The sequence below is a fragment of the Bufo gargarizans genome, chromosome 8 (genome assembly GCF_014858855.1).
Source record: "Bufo gargarizans isolate SCDJY-AF-19 chromosome 8, ASM1485885v1, whole genome shotgun sequence".
Taxonomy (NCBI): domain Eukaryota; kingdom Metazoa; phylum Chordata; class Amphibia; order Anura; family Bufonidae; genus Bufo; species Bufo gargarizans.
In genome coordinates, this window is record NC_058087.1 from 119,521,347 (window position 1) to 119,543,463 (window position 22,117).

Here is a 22,117-nt window from a genome sequence, read left to right on the forward strand (position 1 = left end):
TTTATTCATTGCACCGGACCTCCCTTCCTCCTCTCTTGTCCTCCGAAATCCCGCGCAGGCGCAGTATCGGTGAGTGCCTGTGCGATTCTCCTGTTCCAGAGGGCAACAGCCTCAATAGTGTCACTGGGCATGCTGGGCATTGCCCTCTGGAACACGAGATTTACGCAGGCACTCACCGATACTGCGCCTGCGCGGGATTTCGGAGGACAAGAGAGGAGGAAGGGAGGTCCGGTGCAATGAATAAAATAAATGATGCAATGGGGAGGGGGTGGCGCCGTAGGCTAAGAGAGGAGGAAGCACGATTGTGCAATGAATAAATTTAATGACTTAGTGGGGAGGGGGCGGCGCCGTTCGGCAAGTATGTGGGAGGACATTTATTTCTTAGGAGGCCAACTGGGCTTGGAGGAAAGGCCGGCTGGGCACTGCAGGGGGCCGTTACTGGGCACTAGAGCAGCGTAATAACGCCCGTCTGGGCACCTGGGAACCTCATTTGCATATCAGAAAAATCGCTTTTTTATAAGAATGAAAAGTTGAATAAAATTGGTTCCAAGGCGCCCAGAGGGGACCAACTTTATTGCACATTGCTATGTAAACGGTTTTATATGGTCAAAATAGGTGACAGATTCCCTTTAAAGGGGCGGGCACTGTGGAGATCACTGTTAAAGGGGCGGTCATTGTGGAGATCACTGTTAAAGAGGCGGGCACTGTGGAGGTCATTGTTAAAGGGTCGGGTACTGTAGAGGTCACCGTTATGGGGGAAACTGTCGATATATTTTTACGACACATGGAAACATAAAAAGAAAAAAAAGAAAAATAGATGAAATATACCCGTGTGAAGCCGGGTCCTTCTGCTAGTATTATATAGATTCTAGTGTATTATACTGTGCCCTGTATTTCCCAGTAGAAAATGATCCTTGGGAAACAGTCCTCATCCCTGACCACCAGGACCAGGTAGCGCTCTGTCAGTACTGGTGCTCATTCTGACACTAGGGCTGGGTTCACATCCTATTTTTGCCATCCATTTAATGTATATAAAAAATGTATGCATTAACAGATGTCTCAGACTGATGCCGTACAGTGACGTCCGTTCATACTTCACCATACAGTTCCATGGTAGAAAAAAAAATTACGTTAACGTATGCATTTTTTTTAATGGACTCTGAAGGATACAAAAACGTGGGGTGCTGACATTAAAGTGAATGGGGCCTGCAGTGAACGCGTGGTTCGCGAACATTTGATCGCGAATGCACGCTTGCGTATCATCCCGGCCAATGTTCGTCACTAGTCCTGAAGGGGTTAAATAAAATATAAGAAGGGATCTAATAATAAACAAACATTCTGTTTCAATATTGTAAATGTAACAATGCGGAGAAAAGCGATAGGCTTGGGAGGTCTGGCGCTATCACAAGGCAGAAGGCTGCGGCGCTGCTCCTCACGTGCGACGAGGAGGGGCCGAAGGTCGCTCCAATAGGAAATAACGCGAGCAGCAGCACGTACATTCCAGGGGACACTGCCGGAGCATTCACCTCAGCAGAGCAACATGTCGGCCACAGATCTGGAGAAGCTGCGGATGTCGGGGGCCGGGAAGGCTATCGCCGTGCTGACGAGCGGGGGAGATGCACAAGGTCAGTACAGAGCACATGATCCTCTTATGTGCGCTCAGGAGGAAGCCACAATGGTTCCGAAAGCTGCACGTGACACACAGGCAGTAAGTGTGCGCGCCATGGACGACCCCGGGGTCGGCCTTCTGGCTTTGCCATGTCAGGTTGGTACAGTATGCGTGCATACACTGATGGTCCGCCATGGCTTGTGCCACAGACTCCAGTTTAACCCCATTGAATGCAGTGGACCCTCACATCATTCTGGACACATGTCCCTTCTTGCCGCGTTCATGGTATTCCAAGGGTTCCCGCTGGCATCTTTATGGACCCTTGTATTTTAGTGGCTTTTTATTTTTTTTCTGGTTACGTCAGCTCCAGATGTTAGCAGAAGGTGAATAGGGAATGTGAAATGCAGGACACAGAAGCCTTTTTTTTCTTCTGCTACTGGTGATTTTATTATTATTATTATTTTGTAGTTATGGTGTTGTTTTTACATTTCATTCTCTATCGAGAGGAAAAAAACAAAAAAAAAAAAAACAGTCCATACAACCATTTAGAAAAAATACTGAATTTCCCTTAAAGGGTTTCTACCACCAGAAATACCGTTATGTAGCTGACATTAGCGATGCGCTAATGTCAGCACTACATAACAGTATGTTTCTGACATTTGTCCCTGCAGCCGTTTTGGTAAAATAAGCACTTTTATAATGTGCTAATGAGCCTCTAGGTGCTATGTGGGCGTAAAATCAGCACCTAGAGGCTCCGTCTACTCACCCTTTATCCCGCCCAGGTCCCCCGCTCTGCCCGCCCCGCTCCTCTTGATTGATGTCACTGTTCCCTGCATCGCAGACTAAATCCTGCGCCTGCGCTGTTCACTTCTGTATTAGGCGCAGTGAGTGAAGGCCGCTCTCCTGATGCCGGCTTGCTCACTGTGATGTAGTCGGCACAGGCGCAGTGAGGAATCCGGCACCAGGAGCGCATCATTCACTGCCTGTGCCGAATACAGAAGTGAATGACGCAGGATTTCGTCTGCAGGGACAAATGTCAGAAATGTACTGTTATCTATGGCTGACATAAGCGCATCGCTAATGTCAGTCAGCTACATAATGGAATTTCTGGTGGTAGAAACCCTTTAAGAAATGCATGAGTATGAGCCTTTTTAATGGCCAAAAAAAGACCAGAACAAATATTAATGTGCGATGACTAGGGATGAGCGAACTTCTGTTTTCAAGTTCAGCGTCCAGGGTTCGGGATATCTAAGAATTCTGTTATGGATTCCACTATCACGGACCATTAGTTATGGTCTGTGTTAGCAGAATTCTTAGATAACCTGAACCTTGTACGCCAAACTTGAAAACAAAAGTTTGCTCAACACTAGCGACGACCCTAAGGCTAGTTTCACATCTGTGGTGAGAATTCTGGCAGACTCTAACAGTAGATAACAGCCTGTCGGAGTTCTCCAGATCCGGCGTTGCAGGATTCAAACCGAATTTCCGCCAGCTCCATTAAGTATAATGGGGTCCGGTGACGAACTGGCCACATTCCAGACAGACATGCGCAGAGACGGCCAGACGCAAACCGTTGCACTCTGTGGTTTGTGTACAGCTGATTCCCGGCTTTGCCTGACGGATTAGGGGGCTGGTTCTACGTGCCGCAAGTGTGAAACTCGCCTAAGTCACAAGGTTTTCGTACCAGTTATGCCCCAATTATGCCCTCCAAATTTCCAGTGCAAGCTTGGACTATTCCATATTTTTTTTTTTTCATGCTTATATGCACACATTTACTAATGGACTTGCAATGATTTTAGACGTAAAAAGTGTCACAAGTCCCCTTTTCTGTTTTGCACTTTGTATGCCAGCATTTACTTACATTTAGAGGCCCAAATGTAAACAAAAAAAAAAAGCTTACTCCAGGCACATAGACTGCCACAGATGTGCCTAATTTATGGCAAGATGCACGTCTCGTCATAAATTCGATGTATCCAGTGGCTGCGCAGATGGGGAAACTAAGACCGGTGTAAACAGCCAATCTTACCCTGGGTTCACACCTGAGCGTTTTACAGCGCGTTCAAACGCGCTGTAAAACGCTCAAGACATGAAATCCAATGCTTCCCTATGGGAATGGTTCACACCTGGGCGTTTTACAGCGCGTACGAACGCGCTGTAAAACGCCCGACGCTCAAACAAGTACTTGAGCTTCTTTGGGGCGTTTTGACGCGCGTTTGTGGCCATAGGACACTGCAGTCAATGACACAAACGCGCGTTTACTATTACAAAAAACGCGCATAAGAACGCGCGACAAAAACGCGCGTAAAACGCGCGTTTGAGAAACGCTCAGGTGTGAACCCAGGGTTAGGGCTCTTTCACACTTGTGTTCTTCTGTTCTGGCATAGAGTTCCGTCGTCGGGGCTCTATGCCGGAAAAATCCTGATCAGGATTATCCCCATACATTCTGAATGGAGAGTAATTCGTTCAGGATGTTTTCCGTTCAGGACCGGAAAGTTTTTTTGGGGCCGGAGAAAATACTGCAGCATGCTGCGCTTTTTGCTCCGGTCAAAAATCCTGAACACTTGCCACATCGACGGATCCGGAATAATAGCCCATTGAAATGTATTATTCCAGATCCGTCCTAACATCTTCAGTTGTTACAACGCAACGACGGATCCGGAAGTTGCATCTGCGCCTGCGCCAGGAAGTAGGAAGGGCTTGGCTGGCACGAAAACTTCCACTAGACAGCCCGAGTGGGAGAAGACAGGGCGTGAAAGAAGCTCCTGGAGGTGAGTATTGTGTGTGTTTGTCCCTTGCATATTTTATTAGTTGTAAAATAAACTAGAAATTTTCTGATAAGAAATAATTTACATACCGGATCCGCTCATCAGTACACAACGGATCCACTGTTTCGATGGATCTGGACCCATACCGGATCCGTACGACAGATCCAGAAAAAAAACGTTGATGTTGGCTTCAGGATTTCTGGATCAGTATCTTACAAGAAAAATGATGCGTTCTTACACGTTTTTCCGGATCTGGCGTGTAATTCCGGCAAATGGAGTACACGACGGATCCGGACAATGCAAGTGTGAAAGAGCCCTTAGTACATGAACCCCATAGTTGTTTATTGCTGTTTATACATTTGGAAGGGCTGTTTCAAATGTAAGAAACAAACTGGGTAAGTAAATTTAGAACATACTTGGGCCTCATGCACACGATAGATACTGGCCTTATGCATGTTGCCATTTTTTTTCCTTCTATAGAAATGTCCTATCCTAGCATAGGATATGTTTTATTTATTTAGGTTCCTTTTGCTGTACTACGGCACAGACATATGTATTTATCTGCGTTTTGTGTAGCCTCATTGATTTGTGTGCATGAGGCCTCACTTGGAGGTTCTGGTTACACTGACCAGCCTTAAAGGGGTTTTCCAGGATTTATTTATTTATTTATTTATTATTATTATTATTATTTTTTTTTATAGTGATTCATACCTGCCAACCGTTCCAGATCTAGTGGGACAGTTCTATAACGGCTGAGTTATGTCCTGCTCTCAGCTGATTTTAATGGTGAAGCAGGGAGCTGTCGGCGCTCCCCAGTAGGAGACTCGCCTCCAACTTCAGTATTTCTTTCCAAGGATTTAAGGAACTTCGCCCTGAATGGATAGTAGAATATACTGTAAATATCTACAGTACAGACCAAAAGTTTGGACACCTTCTCATTCAAAGAGTTTTCTTTTTCATGACTATGAAAATTGTAGATTCACACTGAAGGCATCAACACAATGAATTGACACATGTGGAATTATATACATAACAAAAAAGTGTGAAACAACTGAAAATATGTCATATTCTAGGTTCTTCAAAGTAGCCACCTTTTGCTTTGATTACTGCTTTGCACACTCTCTTTCTTGCCTTATAAATGGGGTTGGGACCATCAGTTGCGCTGTGGAGAAGTCAGGTGGATACACAGCTGATAGTCCTACTGAATAGACTGTTAGAATTTATATTATGGCAAGAAAAAAGCAGCTAAGAAAATAAAAACGAGTGGCCATCATTACTTTAACCACCTCAACCCCCCTAGCTGAAACACCCTTAATGACCAGGCCACTTTTTACACTTCTGCACTACACTACTTTCACCGTTTATTGCTCGGTCATGCAACTTACCACTCAAATGAATTTTACCTCCTTTTCTTCTCACTAATAGAGCTTTCATTTGGTGGTATTTCATTGCTGCTGACATTTTAACTTTTTTTTATTATCGAAATTTAACGATTTTTTTTATTTATTTTTTGCAAAAAAATGACATTTTTCACTTTCAGTTGTAAAATTTTGCAAAAAAACACGACATCCATATATAAATTTTTCGCAAAATTTATTGTTCTACATGTCTTTGATAAAAAATAAATAAAAATGGTTTGGGTAAAAGTTATGTTTCCTGAGGTTCTACAATGCCCAGACAGTAGAAAACCCCCACAAATGACCCCATTTCAGAAAGTAGACACCCTAAGGTATTCGCTGATGGGCATAGTGAGTTCATAGAACTTTTTATTTTTGTCACAAGTTAGCGGAAAATTATGATTTTTTAAAAAATTTTTTTTTTGTTTTCCTTACAAAGTCTCATATTCGTTATACTGCCCTGGCATTTTAGGGGCCCAAATGTGTGGGAAGTAGTTTGAAATCAAAATCTGTAAGAAAAAATGGCCTGTGAAATCCGAAAGGTGCTCTTTGGAATGTGGGCCCCTTTGCCCACCTAGGCGGCAAAAAAGTGTCACACATCTGGTATCGGCATACTCAGAAGAAGTAGGGCAATGTGTTTTGGGGTGTCTTTTTACATATACCCATGCTGGGTGAGATAAATATTTTGGCAAAAGACAACTTTTCCCTTTTTTTTTTTTTTTATACAAAGTTGGCATTTGACCAAGATATTTCTCTCACCCAGCATGGGTATATGAAAAATGACACCCCAAAACACATTCCCTAACTTCTCCTGAGTGCGGCGATACCAGATGTGTGACACATTTTTGCAGACTAGGTGCGCAAAGCGGCCCAAATTCTTTTTTAGGAGGGCATTTTTAGACATTTGGATCCCAGACTTCTTCTCACGCTTTCGGGCCCCTAAAAAGCCAGGGCAGTATAAATACCCCACATGTGACCCCATTTTGGAAAGAAGACACCCCAAGGTATTCAATGAGGGGCATGGCGAGTTCATAGAAATTTTTTTCTTTTGGGCACAAGTTAGCGGAAATAGATTTTTATTTTTGTATTTTCTCACAAAGTCTCCCTTTCCGCTAACTTGGGACAAAAATTTTAATCTTTCATGGACTCAATATGCCCCTCAGCGAATACCTTGGGGTATCTTCTTTCCGAAATGGGGTCACATATTTTTACTGCCCTGGCATTTTAGGGGCCCTAAAGCGTGAGAAGAAGTCTGGAATATAAATGTCTAAAACATTTTACGCATTTGGATTCCGTGAGGGGTATGGTGAGTTCATGTGAGATTTTATTTTTTGACACAAGTTAGTGGAATATGAGACTTTGTAAGAAAAATAAAATATCTATTTCCGCTAACTTGTGCCAAAAAAAATGTCTAAATGGAGACTTACAGGGGGTGATCAATGACAGGGTGGGTGGTCACCCCATATAGACTCCCTGATCACCCCCCTGTAAGGCTCCATTCAGATGTCCGTATGTGTTTTGCGGATCCGATCCATGTATCCGTGGATCCGTAAAAATCATACGGACGTCTGAATAGAGCCTTACAGGGGGGTGATCAATGACGGGGGTGATAAGGGGTTAATAAGTGACGGGAGGGGGGGGGGGTGTAGTGTAGTGGTGTTTGGTGCTACTTTACTGAGCTACCTTTGTTCTCTGGTGGTCGATCCAAGCAAAAGGGACCACCAGAGGACCAGGTAGCAGGTATATTAGACGCGGTTATCAAAACAGCATCTAATATACCTGTTAGGGGTTAAAAAAAATTGCATCTCCAGCCTGCCAGCGAACGATCGCCGCTGGCAGGCTGGAGGTCCTGTCTCTTACCTTCCGATCCTGTGAACGTGCGCGCGCGTTCACAGGAAATCTTGGCTCACGCGAGATGACGCGTATATGCGTTGCTGAGCCTGGGAGAGCCGCCTCCGGACCGCGATCCTGCGTTAGACGGTCCGGAGGCGGTTAAGAAATGAAGGTCAGTCAGTCCGAAAAATTGGGAAAACTTTGAAAGTGTCCCCAAGTGCAGTCACAAAAACCATCAAGCGCTACAAAGAAACTGGCTGACATGCAGACCGCCCCAGGAAAGGAAGACCAAGAGTCACCTCTACTGCGGAGGATAAGTTCATCCGAGTCACCAGCCTCAGAAATCGCAGGTTAACAGCAGCTCAGATTAGAGACCAGGTCAATGCCACACAGAGTTCCAGCAGCAGACACATCTCTAGAACAACTGTTAAGAGGAGACTGTGTGAATCAGGCCTTCATGGTAGAATATCTGCTAGGAAACCACTGCTAAGGACAGGCAACAAGCAGAAGAGACTTGTTTGGGCTAAAGAACACAAGGAATGGACATTAGACCAGTGGAAATCTGTGCTTTGGTCTGATGAGTCCAAATTTGAGATCTTTGGTTCCAACCACCGTGTCTTTGTGCGATGCAGAAGAGGTGAACAAATGGACTCTACATGCCTGGTTCCCACCGTGAAGCATGGAGGAGGAGGTGTGATGGTGTGGGGGTGCTTTGCTGGTGACACTGTTGGGGATTTATTCAAAATTTAAGGCATACTGAACCAGCATGGCTACCACAGCATCTTGCAGCGGCATGCTATTCCATCCGGTTTGCGTTTAGTTGGACCTTCATTTATTTTTCAACAGGACAATGACCCCAAACACACCTCCAAGCTGTGTAAGGGCTATTTGACCATGAAGGAGAGTGATGGGGTGCTGCGCCAGATGACCTGGCCTCCACAGTCACCGGACCTGAACCCAATCGAGATGGTTTGGGGTGGGCTGGACCGCAGAGTGAAGGCAAAAGGGCCAACAAGTGCTAAGCATCTCTGGGAACTCCTTCAAGACTGTTGGAAGACCATTTCAGGTGACTACCTCTTGAAGCTCATCAAGAGAATGCCAAGAGTGTGCAAAGCAGTAATCAAAGCAAAAGGTGGCTACTTTGAAGAACCTAGAATATTACATATTTTCAGTTGTTTCACAATTTTTTGCTATGTATATAATTCCACATGTGTTAATTCATAGTTTTGATGCCTTTAGTGTGAATCTACAATTTTCATAGTCATGAAAATAAAGAAAACTGTTTGAATGAGAAGGTGTGTCCAAACTTTTGGTCTGTACTGTATATCTCGAAGTTGTAGCCGGGCAGTCGTGAGTTGATCCAAGTGTGTGGAAGCTAGTGATTGTTTATGTAGTTTCTCTAAGTTGCTTATCTCTACTTGTAGATCTTTTATCTGGGAATCAGTTTTTTTCTGGAATGTTCCTATAGATATGAAGTCGCCTCTAATTGTGGCTTAGTGGGCCTCCCAGATCAATGGGATAGGGACGTCTTTGTTTAAGTTTTATTGGAAGAAGTGGTCTGTTCTATCGATCCGTGCAAACAAAAATCCAGAAGTGTATTTTTCAATCCCCAGGGTGGTCTGGACAAGGGATGGTTGGACAGTGTTAAGTTCTATTGGGAAATGGTCGGAGTGTAAGCTGGAGCCTATACGAGTTGATTGAATTTTATGAAGAGAGGACTGCTGGAGGAAAAAATAATCAATCCTGTGGTACGAATTTTGTGGGGTGAAGTGGAGGGTGTAATCTCTAGTGGATGGGTGTACGAAACTCTAGACATCCTTGAGGGCTAGGATTTATAGGGATTTTTTTCATATGTTTAAGGGCTCTGTAAGAAAGCAGAGTGTTTCCCGAAGTGGTGTCTGAGTGGGTCTAGGGCGACGTTGAAATCTCCTAGTAGTTTTATGGCTATCGAGTAGAGCTATCGTGGAGTTAATCCAAGGCACTTGGCGGCAGTTGGGGGCGTAAATATTGGCAAGGATGGCCGGTGTTCCATTTAAATTCCCAGAGAGAATCAGTAGTCTGCCTTCAGGGTCTGAGTAGGAGTTTGATAGTTCGAATGATAAGTGTTTGGCGAATGCTATAGACACACCTTTAGGCCCCTTTCACACGGGCAAGTATTCCGCGCGGATGCGATGCGTGAGTGGAACGCATTGCACCCGCACTGAATACCGACCCATTCATTTCTATGGGGCTGTTCACATGAGCGGTGATTTTCCCGCATCACTTATGCGTTGGGTGAAAATCGCAGCATGCTCCTCTTTGTGCTATAATCCACGCAACGCAGACCCCATAGAAGTGAATGGGGTTGTGTGAAAATCGCAAGCAAGTGCGGATGCGGTGCGATTTTTCACGCACGGTTGCTAGGAGACTATCGGGATGGAGACCCGATCATTATTATTTTCCCTTATAACATGGTTATAAGGGAAAATAATAGCATTCTGAATACAGAATGCATAGTACAATAGCTCTGGAGGGGTTAAATTTTTTTTTCAAATTTATTATTTAACTCATCTTAGTCCACTTGTTCGCGTAGCCTGGCATCTGTCTCCTTTGCGGAACAGGACCTGGGGTGAGCATTAATTACATGAACAGGACCTGTGATGACGTCACTCCGGTCATCACATGTTCCATCACCATGGTAAAAGATCATGTGACGGACCATGTGATGACCGGAGTGACGTCATCACAGGTCCTGTTCATGTAATGAATGCTCGCCCCAGGTCCTGTTCAGCAAAGGAGACAGAAGGAGATGCCGGGCTACGCGAACAAGTGGACTAAAGTGAGTTAAATAATTTATTTTATTTTTTGAACCCCTCCAATGCTATTTGACTATGCATTCTGTATTCAGAATGTATTATTTTCCCTTTATAACATGGTTATAAGGGAAAATAATAGCAATCTACAGAACACCTATCCCAAGCCCAAACTTCTGTGAAGAAGTTCGGGTTTGGATACCAAACATGCGCAATTTTTCTCACTCGTGCAAAACGCATGACAATGTTTTGCACTCGCGTGGAAAAATCGCGGGTGTTCCCGCAACGCACCCGCACATTTTCCCGCAACGCCCGTGTGAAAGGGGCCTTAGAGTTCTTGGTTTGTTATATGGGAGTGGAACCATTGGTTGAAGTAGTGTTTATGGAAGGTGGGAGTTTGATTCTAAAAAATGCATTTCTTGGAGGAGGAATACATCTGTATTGTGTGTTTTTTGTTTTTTTTTGTTTAGTTTTTTTTTCTTTAGTGAAAGATTTGGCTACATTTAACCTTTTGGTTTAGGCCCCTGGCATTAAAGGAGACTAGTTTAATGTTCATCATTTTTAATGTGGATGGATGACACTCCCTCTCCTCGTGAGGGAGGAGGGAGTAGACTTGAATTGATATTGTGTAAGTGTCGTAGGCCCAAGTGGGGATTGTGTGGTGTGGGCGAAATTAGTTTAGAGAGAAATAGTGGGGTCAACATTGTAATAATACAGTGATGAGCCAACTGTGGGGCCGGTTGATTGGCTAATAAACCTTTAAAACAAGTGTGAGGAAATTAACCTTGGCTGACGCTGCATCGCGAGTAATTGCCGCCCAAGTCGAGTGACCCATGATGAACAGATCTTGGAGGTTAGGGTAAAGGAAGCTTCATGGCCCGTGATTTAGGACAAATTTCAAATTGTGACAGAGAGGTTGGTGTGGCGCTCTCGGATCGAGCAAGATCTGTGGTTGTTAACTAAATAGGTAGAACTTAGTGTCTTGAAAAGAAAACAAAGAGATATCAAAGTCTTTCTAAAGAAATCAAGCATAACTTATACTGTGGGGACCAATGTAGCTTCAGGTGGGGTCGACGTTGATCCTTCGGGGTGTGAGCTTTCCTTGTCGTCTACAACTCTTTACCCTTCTCTCTGCACCGACTGCTTCCCACGGAGTGGGAGGTGGAATAGATGGTAGGGGTGTCATGTCTTGTATAGGATCCCAGGCCAGGATGTCAAGATCTGTCATTTTCAGGTGGCGGAGGAGTTCTGAAGCTCTGAGTGATCTCTCAAGATAAACTTCTTTCCTTCCCTTGCGAGGGAGAGGCCAAAAGGGAAAAGCCATCTATAGGGGATGTTCCGGCGTCTCAATACTTCGGTAAGCAGCCTTAAGATGTAGGGTTGTTGCGGGTATCGAAATTTCGATACCCAGTCGATACTTTTGTCCCAGTATCGATACAATACCGGGATTTCAGCAGCACAGGGGAGAAGGAAGCAGTCTCTCCCTCCCCCCCTGTGCTGCTGCTGCCACCAATGAACGGATAGATGGGCGGAGGAGGGGCGGGCGCATTGTGCCACCACTGATAGGACTTTCCCTACACAGAGCGGCGCCCAGCGTTGTCCCTGCACTTACTGTTGTTTCTGGGCACCACTCCGTTCGCCCGCAGTGCCCCATTACTGTCTCCTCTCCTGCTCCATGTGCTAATTACTATCGGAGCAATGGGGAGGAGACATAAGCGTCTCTAGTGGGTGTTCCTTCTCCCTGCGCTGCGATTAGACAGCGCTACAGCCAAGGATAAGGAACGCCCACTAGAGAAGCTGATGTCTCTTCCCCATTGCTCCGATAGTAATTAGCATATAGAGCAGGAGAGGAGACGGTAATGGGGCACTCCGGGCGAAGGAAGCGGCGCCCAGGAATAATAGTAAGTGCTGGGACATTGCTGGACGCCGCTCTGTGTAGCCTAATAGTGAAAGTCTGAACCCACGTCTTTAACGCATAATAATACAGGAGGCAGGTGCCGGCAGCAGAATCGCATTGCTGGCACCCTGCCCCTGACAGGGAGCTGCCAGTACCCGCCTCCTGTATTAAGGGATAATTGTCATTGGTGGCACAGTGCGCCCGCCCCTCTCAACCCCCCAGTATTAAAATCATTGGTGGCAGTGGCCACAGGGTCCTCTCCCCTCCCCCTCATTGGTGGTGCAGTGGCAGCTTCTGATCGGAGCCCCAGCAGTGTAATCATGGGGCTCCTTTCAGTTACCATGGCAGCTGAAGCCCTGGCTGCCATAGTCGGCTCCCTGCTGCTGTGTGCACAGAGCAGCAGGGACAGTGTGAAGTCCTTTTCACCCTGATAGAGCTCTATCAGGGTGAATAGGACAAGGGATGGAAAAAAAAGAGCCCAGGTTCTGGCCCTTAAGGTGTAAGTGTAAATAAAAAAAATATTAAGTATGAATCACCCCCTTTCCCAATTTCACATATAAAATGTATAAACAATAAATAAACTTATTACATATTGCCACATCAGAAGTCCAAACTATTAAAATAGAACAGAAAAAAAAAAAATGCACTATTCGCCATTTTTTAAAATGCGGAATGCATGTGGCTTTTTTTAGGTTATTTTTTCGCGTGGTATCGAGTATCGAAACCTCTATCGGGGTCAGTGTTTTGGTTCTGGCTAGGCGAATGAGATCATCTCTGACCTTGGAGTGGAATAGTCAGCAGATTATGTCCCTCGGGGGCTCTGAGGGAGCGAGTTTGGCCCTCACCACTCTCTCGATCGAGATCTCTGTATGATAGGAGTCTCCTAGCTAGGATAGATATAAAAATATGTTTTACGGTGTCTGGAAGAGACAGATTGGGATCGCTTTTAGACGGAGGTTGTTAAGTCTTGCCCTGTTTTCTTGATCTTTCACCCAGTTCACCAATTTATTCAAATGAGTTTGGCAAGAGTGAAAGGCGAAGGACGTTGCTTCGGTGTAAGATGAGCTGGGATGGGGTGTTTTCCAGCTGTTCGACCCTGCCTCCTATATTCCTCATGTCCTGCTCGATTTCATGAAGCTCTTTTACTACTGGTTCAATAGCTTTGGCTAGTGTTTTTCCTAGGAATGACCTAGAGGTAGGGAGACTTCTGTTGTCTTGCGTGTCTTCTCCTTTGCTCTCTATGTCTTGTGAATAATGTGGAGATATGTCTGTCTGGCGATGGTTTGCGTGGGTGAATAGGCCTAGAGTCTAGTGAGCCAGTTTGGCGAGATGACTCGTTACTAGTTTTTGCGCGGTCCTATCTTCACCATTACCGGAAGCAGCGTGTTAGGTTCTCAAAGAAATGGCTATCTGTAGTTTGATCGATGTTTGTTTGGTTTCCTCAGGTGTATGGCCCCAGGGAGCTGGCTCCCTGCGTTTAGCACATTTGCATTTGTTTTTGGCTTGTTGTTAAATGAAGGTTGAGAGCTAGAAAATTTGGTGGTTGGGGGTGATTGGGCTTCTGACTTTTAGACAGTTATTTTTGGATACCCTTTGTTATGGGTGAAGGGGCCTTGAAAATTAGGCTGTGTCTTTTGTGTGGCAAGCCTTGCTGTATTAAGTGTGCTGACAGTGTAGGGCCAATTGAGGCAGGGTGGTTCCTGAGGCAATTGTCAGCCGAGCTTACTAAGTTCTGGGGTGTTCTTATTGGCCCTGTCAGTTAGTTGGGGACCGTGTCTTTATTACCTCCTCTGGGTCAGTATATGCGCAGTGTTTGAAGATGCTGTGTCTGTATGGGTTAGAGCGGACCTTATCTGCGGCTCCTGGGTGAGGAGAGTACTCAGTCCGGGTGTGTTGTCTCGGGCCTTGTCAATCTTGGCTCCTGCAGGTGCATGTGTTGGATCACAGGCTGGTGTCCGGTGGGCCGAACCAAGGACTACTGGGTCCCTATGCAGCGCCGGCTCCGGGGTTTTGCGGTCCCTCTTGTCGGGCTATAATAATTCTATTAAGAATTATTATTTATGGTCATGAAACCATGAAAAAATAAAATTTATCAAATTTGTCATAAATTCCTAAAATCATGACCTGGTTAATTGTAGTCAAATTAATCGATACAATTCACATCTGAAATCCGACTATTTCCTCAGATAATAAGTTCTTTTTACGTGAGATGATGTTAATGATAAAAATGTAGTTCTGCATTATACAATAATACACAGGTATTATAAAAAAATATGCAGATTTATAAACATAGATAAGTAAATAAACACAATGATGCATGCAAATGAATATATTCAGCGTTAATATAAAGCATTACAAGCTTAACTATACCTATGAGTGGAAATAACTCGTCACATTATAACAAAGCTATTATAGGGTTAAGATATCAAAATAGGAACATAAATTATATACATCACTTCTGTTCAGAGGAAACCTCATGATATCAAGAAATGGGCATGTCTAATCCTAGCATCAATATGGAATGCTAAATACATTCCGCCCCCTTCTAACCAACTAAATGACTTCCAGAAGGGGCAAATCCATTCAAGGATGTATCTTAGAAGAGTTAACTTATGCTTCCGTCCCATCCTGGACTATTTTCACACATATGACTTTGGTAAGACTATTAAGACAAATAACAGGGATCTAGGATCTTTGCTAGACCATATCTTAAATGGGAAGGACTTGAAACAAGTCTTTCCTGTGGGAATCTATCGTGTGTGTATGTGTGTGTGTGTGTGTATGTGTGTATATATATATATATATATATATATATATATATATATATATATATATATATATATATATATTTATTTATTAGGGCTGCAACGATTAATAGAAGTTATCAATAATATTCGATAACTGGATTTGTTGTCAATGAACCCCGTTATCGAATAATCGTCCGATTCGTTGCTATGGGAGCGGGCGGTCAGGCGCTATGCCTGCGGGTCGTTAACCGGCAGTAACTTTTACTTCAACTTTTAAATCAGCGCATCTTTATTACCTGACAAAGAAGCTCCAGTAACAGGCAGAGCTGGCATCGGTGTAACGTCACTTACTCATGTGACGAGCCTGCTCCGCCTCTTACTGGAGCTTCATTGTAAGGTAATAAAGATGTGGCGATTTAAAGTTGAAGTAAAAGTTACTGCTGTGAGCGGCGGGGCCGGGGCTGTTATGGGGAGGGGATCTGTGGATGGCACTGTTATGGGGAGATCTGTGGATGACACATGTAGCATAAGATGCTATATAGTGCCATCCGCAGATTCCCCCCCATGACAGTGCCATCCGCAGATTCCCCCCCCATGACAGTGCGCCATCTGCAGATTCCCCCCCATGACAGTGCGCCATCTGCAGATTCCCCCCCATGACAGTGCGCCATCTGCAGATTCCCCCCCATGACAGTGCGCCATCTGCAGATTCCCCCCCATGACAGTGCGCCATCTGCAGATTCCCCCCCATGGCAGTGCGCCATCTGCAGATTCCCCCCCATGGCAGTGCGCCATCTGCAAATTCCCCCCCATGGCAGTGCGCCATCTGCAAATTCCCCCCCATGACAGTGCGCCATCTGCAGATTCCCCCCCATGACAGAGCGCCATCTGCAGATTCCCCCCCATGACAGTGCGCCATCTGCAGATTCCCCCCCATGACAGTGCGCCATCCGCAGATTCCCCCCCCCCGACAGTGCGCCATCCGCAGATCTGCCCCCCCCCATGACAGTGCGCCATCCGCAGATCTGCCCCCCCCCCCCCAATGGCAGTGCGTCATCCACAATTTGTTTTCATTTTTATTTTATTTTTTTCATTTTGGTGCTTTTTCCTGATTAATCGAAATTGTTGACAACTAATCGATTTATTCAAATAATCGTTAGTTGCAGCCCTAATATATTGTTTGTGTGTGTATATATGGTTGCAAGAAGAAGTATGTGAACCCTTTGGAATGATATGGATTTCTGCACAAATTGGTCATAAAATGTGATCTGATCTTCATAAGTCACAACAATAGACGATCACAGTCTGCTTAAACTAATACCACACACAGAATTAAATGTTACCATGTTTTTATTGAACACACCATGTAAACATTCGCAGTGTAGGTGGAAAAAGTATGTGAACCCTTGGATTTAATAACTGGTTGAACCTTCTTTGGCAGCAATAACTTCAACCAAACATTTCCTGTAGTTGCAGATCAGACGTGCACAACTGTCGGGAGTAATTCTTGACCATTCCTTTTTACAGAACTGTTTCAGATCAGCAATATTTTTGGGATGTTTGGCGTGAATCGCTTTCTTGAGGTCATGCCACAGCATCTCAATCGGGTTGAGGTCAGGACTGACTGGGCCACTCCAGAAGGCGTGTTTTCTTCTGTTTAAGCCATTCTGTTGATCTACTTCTATGCTTTGGGTCATTGTCCTGTTGCAACACCATCTTCTATTGAGCTTCAGCTCGTGGACCGATGGCCTTAAATTCTCCTGCAAAATGTGTTGATAAACTTGGGAATTCCTTCGATGATTGCTGCGTCAGGGCCTAGACGGATTGCTAAGCAGCCCCAAACCATGATGCCCCACCACCATACTTCATAGTTGGGATGAGGTTTTGATGTTGGTGTGCTGTGCCTCTTTTTCTTCCAAAAAACTCAACTTGTTTCACCTGTCCACAGAATATTTTGCCAGTACTGCTGTGGAACATCCAGGTGCTCTGGTGCAAACTGGAAATGTGCAGCAATGTGTTTTTTTGGGGAAAGCAGTGGCTTCCTCTGTGATATCCTCCCATGAAATCAATTCTTGTTTAGTGTTTTACGTATCGTAGATTCGCTAACAGGGATGTTAACATATGACAGATTTTTGTAAGTCTTTAGCTGACACTCTAGGATACTTCTTCACCTCATTGAGCAGTCTGCGCTGTGCTCTTGCAGTCCCCTTTACAGGATGCCCACTGGTAGGGAGAGTAGCAGCAGTGCTGAACTTCCTCCATTTATAGACAATTTGTCTTACCGTGGACTGATGAACAACAAAGCTTTTAGAGATACTTTTATATCCCATTCCAGCTTTATGCAAGTCAACAATTCTTAATCGTAGGTCTTCTGAGAGCTATTTTATGCAAGGCATCATTCACAGCAGGCAATGCTTCTTGTGAAAAGCAAACCCATAATAGGGCAGCTGTAACCAACACCTCCTATCTCATCGATTGGACTCCAGTTGGCTGACACCTCACTCCAATTAGCTCTTGGAGATGTCATTAGTCTAGGGGTTCACATACTTTTTTCACCTACACTGTGAATATCTGTAAAGAATAAATCAATGCAACTGGACGTACTGTAGATTTCTTGAAAAACGTTTCACTCGTTCTTCCAACAAGCTTTCTCAATTCTGAGTGACTGTACAAAAATTCTGGGAATAAATATGTAACTGACTCAACATCTGGTAATTATATCCAGCATTGGGTCAAAGGTGTTGAATTATTATCCTAATTTGAGTCAGTAGGTGATAAAGACTGCCCAGAAAAAGGTGTCAAGACAGCATTGTATGTGGCAGACAATAGAGGTCTACCCCCCCCCCCCCCGCCTCTGTTGAAGCTTGGCTTCTCCATTTTTACGTAGATGGACTCTTTCACGCCTCGTTTGTACCAATCGACCTCCTTATCCAAAACACGTACTTGACTGTCTTCAAAGGTGTGACCTGTTCCTTTTAGATGTAAGTGCACGGCTGAATCTTGACCAGAGGTTTTGGCTCTTCTATGCTGAGCCATACGCTGATGTAGTTGTTGTTTTGTTTCGCTGGTATACAGTTCTGAGCATTCCTCATTGCACTGGACTGCGTAAACAATGTTGTCCATCTTGTGTTTAGGCGTTGGGTCTTTGGGGTGAACCAGTTGTTGCCTCAGTGTGTTGCTGGGTTTAAAGCAAACAGGAACGTGATGTTTATTAAAAATCCTTTTGAGTTTCTCAGACACCCCAGCTACATATGGGATAACCATATTCTTGCGTCCGTCATGCTTCTCGCCCTCGCTGGTAGTCTTGGTCCTCTTTCTTCTCCTTCCTTCTGTTTTGACAAAGGCCCAAACTGGATACCCACAAGTTTTAAGTGCCCCTCTGAGGTGTTTGAGTTCCTTGGCCTCTGTGCTGGTGGGGATTTTCTCTGCCCGGTGGTGTAGAGTCTGGATGAATGTTTACATGGTGTGTTCAATAAAAACATGGTAACATTAAATTTGTGTGGTATTAGTTTAAGCAGACTGTAATTGTCTATTGTTGTGACTTAGATGAAGATCAGATCACATTTTATGACCAATTTGTGCAGAAATCCATATAATTCCAAAGGGTTCACATACTTTTTCTTGCAACTGTAGATATCATTTAATGCTCTGCCAGATTCTGAGTCTTGATTATTCTGCAGGTACAGTAAAGTCTCACAATATCTTAAGACTTCATCTTGAGATGGAGATGATCGATTAATTAATACATTTATTTGCCAATCTAGCTGGTATAATTTTACCCACACTATCCAATTAGTCTTAATAAAATGAAATATCATTTTTTGTGTCTCTTACCAAGTCCTAGTAGGAATATCACTTCTGCTCCTAGGAAAGCTGGGTGGTCCATCGCATGTCTCGCCATGGCTTTCATCTTGATAGACCTTTCTTTCTTTCTTTTCCTTCCTTCCCAAGAACTTTTATCCAATGATCACACCCTTCCAGATTGGGGTTTTCCAATCGCATCGGATGGGTGTGCTCATATGGTAATGATCCTATGAGATCATATTTACCTAGAATGCAATATTGTTCTGAATGGTGTCATCATATTCACCTGTCTCCAGATGGCACTGTTATGTAACATATTAACATCAGAATTATGCTACACATTAAACCTTTGACCTTTGCAGCCTACATCAATGAGGGCGGATACTTCTTTGACACCCTGAAACTATTTTCCCAGACTTAGTGGGACTATCATGGGTTTCCCAGACTGAATTTATGGGTTTGATAAGAAATACAATGGGCCTTACAATCGCTATTCTGACTCCAATTGTTGTAATAGCGACCTATCCTTAGTGAGGCCTCTATGCCTGGCCTGTATAAGCAGATAATCACTGCGGACAATCCTTATCAGATAGCTTGAACTCACCAACACAGAGTTCTTCCAAGAAAGTTGCTTTATTCTGTAGCCCAGATACAGAATTCAGCAGAAACAGATGGATTTTGTAGTTGTGCGGTGTTATAGGTGGTCAAAAGATGATGCATTTGCCAGCTAGCATAAGAATGCAACTGTACCTGTTGAATCCCAGTAGCAGACTGAAGACACAGAAGAAAGGTGGAGCAAAGATATGAATGACAGATACTCACCTAAAGAATTATTAGGAACACCTGTTCTATTTCTCATTAATGCGATTTATCTAGTCAACCAATCACATGGCAGTTGCTTCAATGCATGTAGGGTTGTGGTCCTGGTCAAGACAATCTCCTGAACTCCAAACTGAATGTCACAATGGGAAAGGTGATTTAAGCAATTTTGAGCGTGGCATGGTTGTTGGTTCCAAATGGACCGGTCTGAGTATTTCACAATCTGCTCAGTTACTGGGATTTTCATGCACAACCATTTCTAGGGTTTACAAAGAATGGTGTGAAAAGGGAAAAACATCCAGTATGCGACAGTCTTATGGACGAAAATGCCTTGTTGATGCTAGAGGTCAGAGGAGAATGGGCCGACTGATTCAAGCTGATAGAAGAGCAACGTTGACTGAAATAACCAGTCGTTACAACCGAGGTATGCAGCAAAGCATTTGTGAAGCCACAACATGCACAACCTTGAGGCGGATGGGCTACAATAGCAGAAGACTCCACCGGGTACCACTCATCTCCACTACAAATAGGAAAAAGAGGCTACAATTTGCACAAGCTTACCAAAATTGGACTGTTGAAGACTGGAAAAATGTTGCCTGGTCTGATGAGTCTCGATTTCTGTTGAGACATTCAAATGGTAGAGTCCGAATATGGCGTAAAAAGAATGAGAACATGTATCCATCATGCCTTGTTACCACTGTGCAGGCTGGTGGTGGTGGTGGTGGTGTCATGGTGTGGAAGATGTTTTCTGGGCAAACTTTAGGCCCCTTAGTGCCAATTGGCCATAGTTTAAATGCTACTGGCTACCTGAGATTTGTTGAGTCGCTTGTGGAGTTAACTGGAGAGTTGCCTACGAGTTGCTGTATTTTTCTGAAGTTCGTTGCTTTCGGGTCCAGGATTTGGAGCTTCCCGGTTCCATCCGTCCGGCTTCACCTGGTTCCTTGCGGGTCACGTTTTGCCCGTTAAACTGTGAGTCTTTCATACAGTACAGCACAGGGCCTCACGGCTGCCCCTGTACCAGCTCGTTTCATTTCACCATTTTCATTTCAACCTGTCACAGTTCACTCCAAGTCACGGTTTTCATGTCTGCCACTATTTCCGGTCATGCATGCATGCGTACCACACCGCATCCCCACTCCTAGCGCTGCCAACACGTTTACCAGGTTCCCATGGCAGCCACCAACGCCGTTTCCCCTCCTCACTAATCATCTCTCACACACATTCCGTCCCCTTCCCCTCACACCCCTCGTCCAGCTCAGCGGCACGCCCGCACCCCTCACTTTTCACCAGATGCTCGCCGCGTCCCGGCCGCTCCACACGCTCCCCCTCCACAAACCAACACCACTGCCGCGGTCCCCCTCTTCCCCACCGCCGCGCCTCCGTCCTCCTGCCGCGCTGCCGATGGCGGCCGCCGCGTCCCGGCGCCCGGTTTGCGCATGCGCGGCTGGGGTGCTGCGCGTGCGCGGCCGCGTCGGCGCATGCGCGGTAGCCTGGCGGCCGGCCGCCGGTGCCGCGCACGTGCGCATATATGTGGGGGTGGGGGGCCGAGGGGTGCCGCATGCACACCCCTGCACCAGCACCACAGATCCAGCTACCGCTCCCCTCCATCAGGCAGCGCATTCCGGGGGAGCGCAAGTCATCATCACTGAGCATGCATCAAGGGAACACACCCGCCATGCCAAAAATCAATGAATAAATAAAATCCACCAATATCATACCACTCAAAACGCATCATAAAATCACAAAAGAAACCCGCCATATAGTAAAAAAAAACAAAAGAAAACAAACCCCTTTTTCAAGGGGTCCGTTAGGATCACAGGAATAAACCCGCCATATATAAAATAAAATAAAAAAAAACTGTGCCAAGTGGTACATTAATATCACAGAGGAAACCCGCCATATGGAAAAAAATAAATAAATAAATAAATATATATATATATATATATATATATATATATATATATATATATATATATATATATATATATATATAAAAAATGGTGCATTAATATCAGAGAAACCCGCCGAGGGAAGGAAAAAATAAATAAATGAAACAAAACAAAACTTTGCCAAGTGGTGCATTAATATCACAGAGGAAACCCGGGAAAAAAGGAGAAGGGGTCCGCGTTCACGCCTTCCGCCACGGCACGGGGCCTCATTTCACATACCATCCACAATACCGGGTCACCGTTGCGACTCACGGCGCAATCCTCTCAGGTCATGCTAATGTTCAGACCACAGTCAACTCTCGTCATAACACTTTCTGTCTACCCCTCTTTTAGGCGGTCAAGCTTAGACTTATTTACGCTGCACGTATCCAGTGACTTTTTTCTTGCTACCAGGTACGTACACCTGCTCAAATCGTTTCTTTTTCCTACATTTCTGTCCTTCCCGTTAGGGGCTCCGGAATCCCACTAGATTAACCCCCTCTTGGCTTCGCCATCAGTCAGTGGT

General features: G+C 44.8%; 1 protein-coding gene across 1 annotated transcript in view; it reads left to right on the plus strand.

Annotated features, from left to right (window-relative positions):
• Positions 1-1,476: 1,476 nt before the first annotated feature.
• The window catches only part of LOC122945306 (ATP-dependent 6-phosphofructokinase, liver type), a 378,493-nt gene continuing 357,852 nt past the window's right edge, over positions 1,477-22,117 (plus strand). The window contains exon 1 of the mRNA XM_044304347.1: positions 1,477-1,625. Within this exon, the coding sequence (XP_044160282.1) occupies positions 1,541-1,625 (85 nt within the window). The 5' untranslated portion in view covers positions 1,477-1,540. The remainder of the gene's footprint in view (positions 1,626-22,117) is intronic.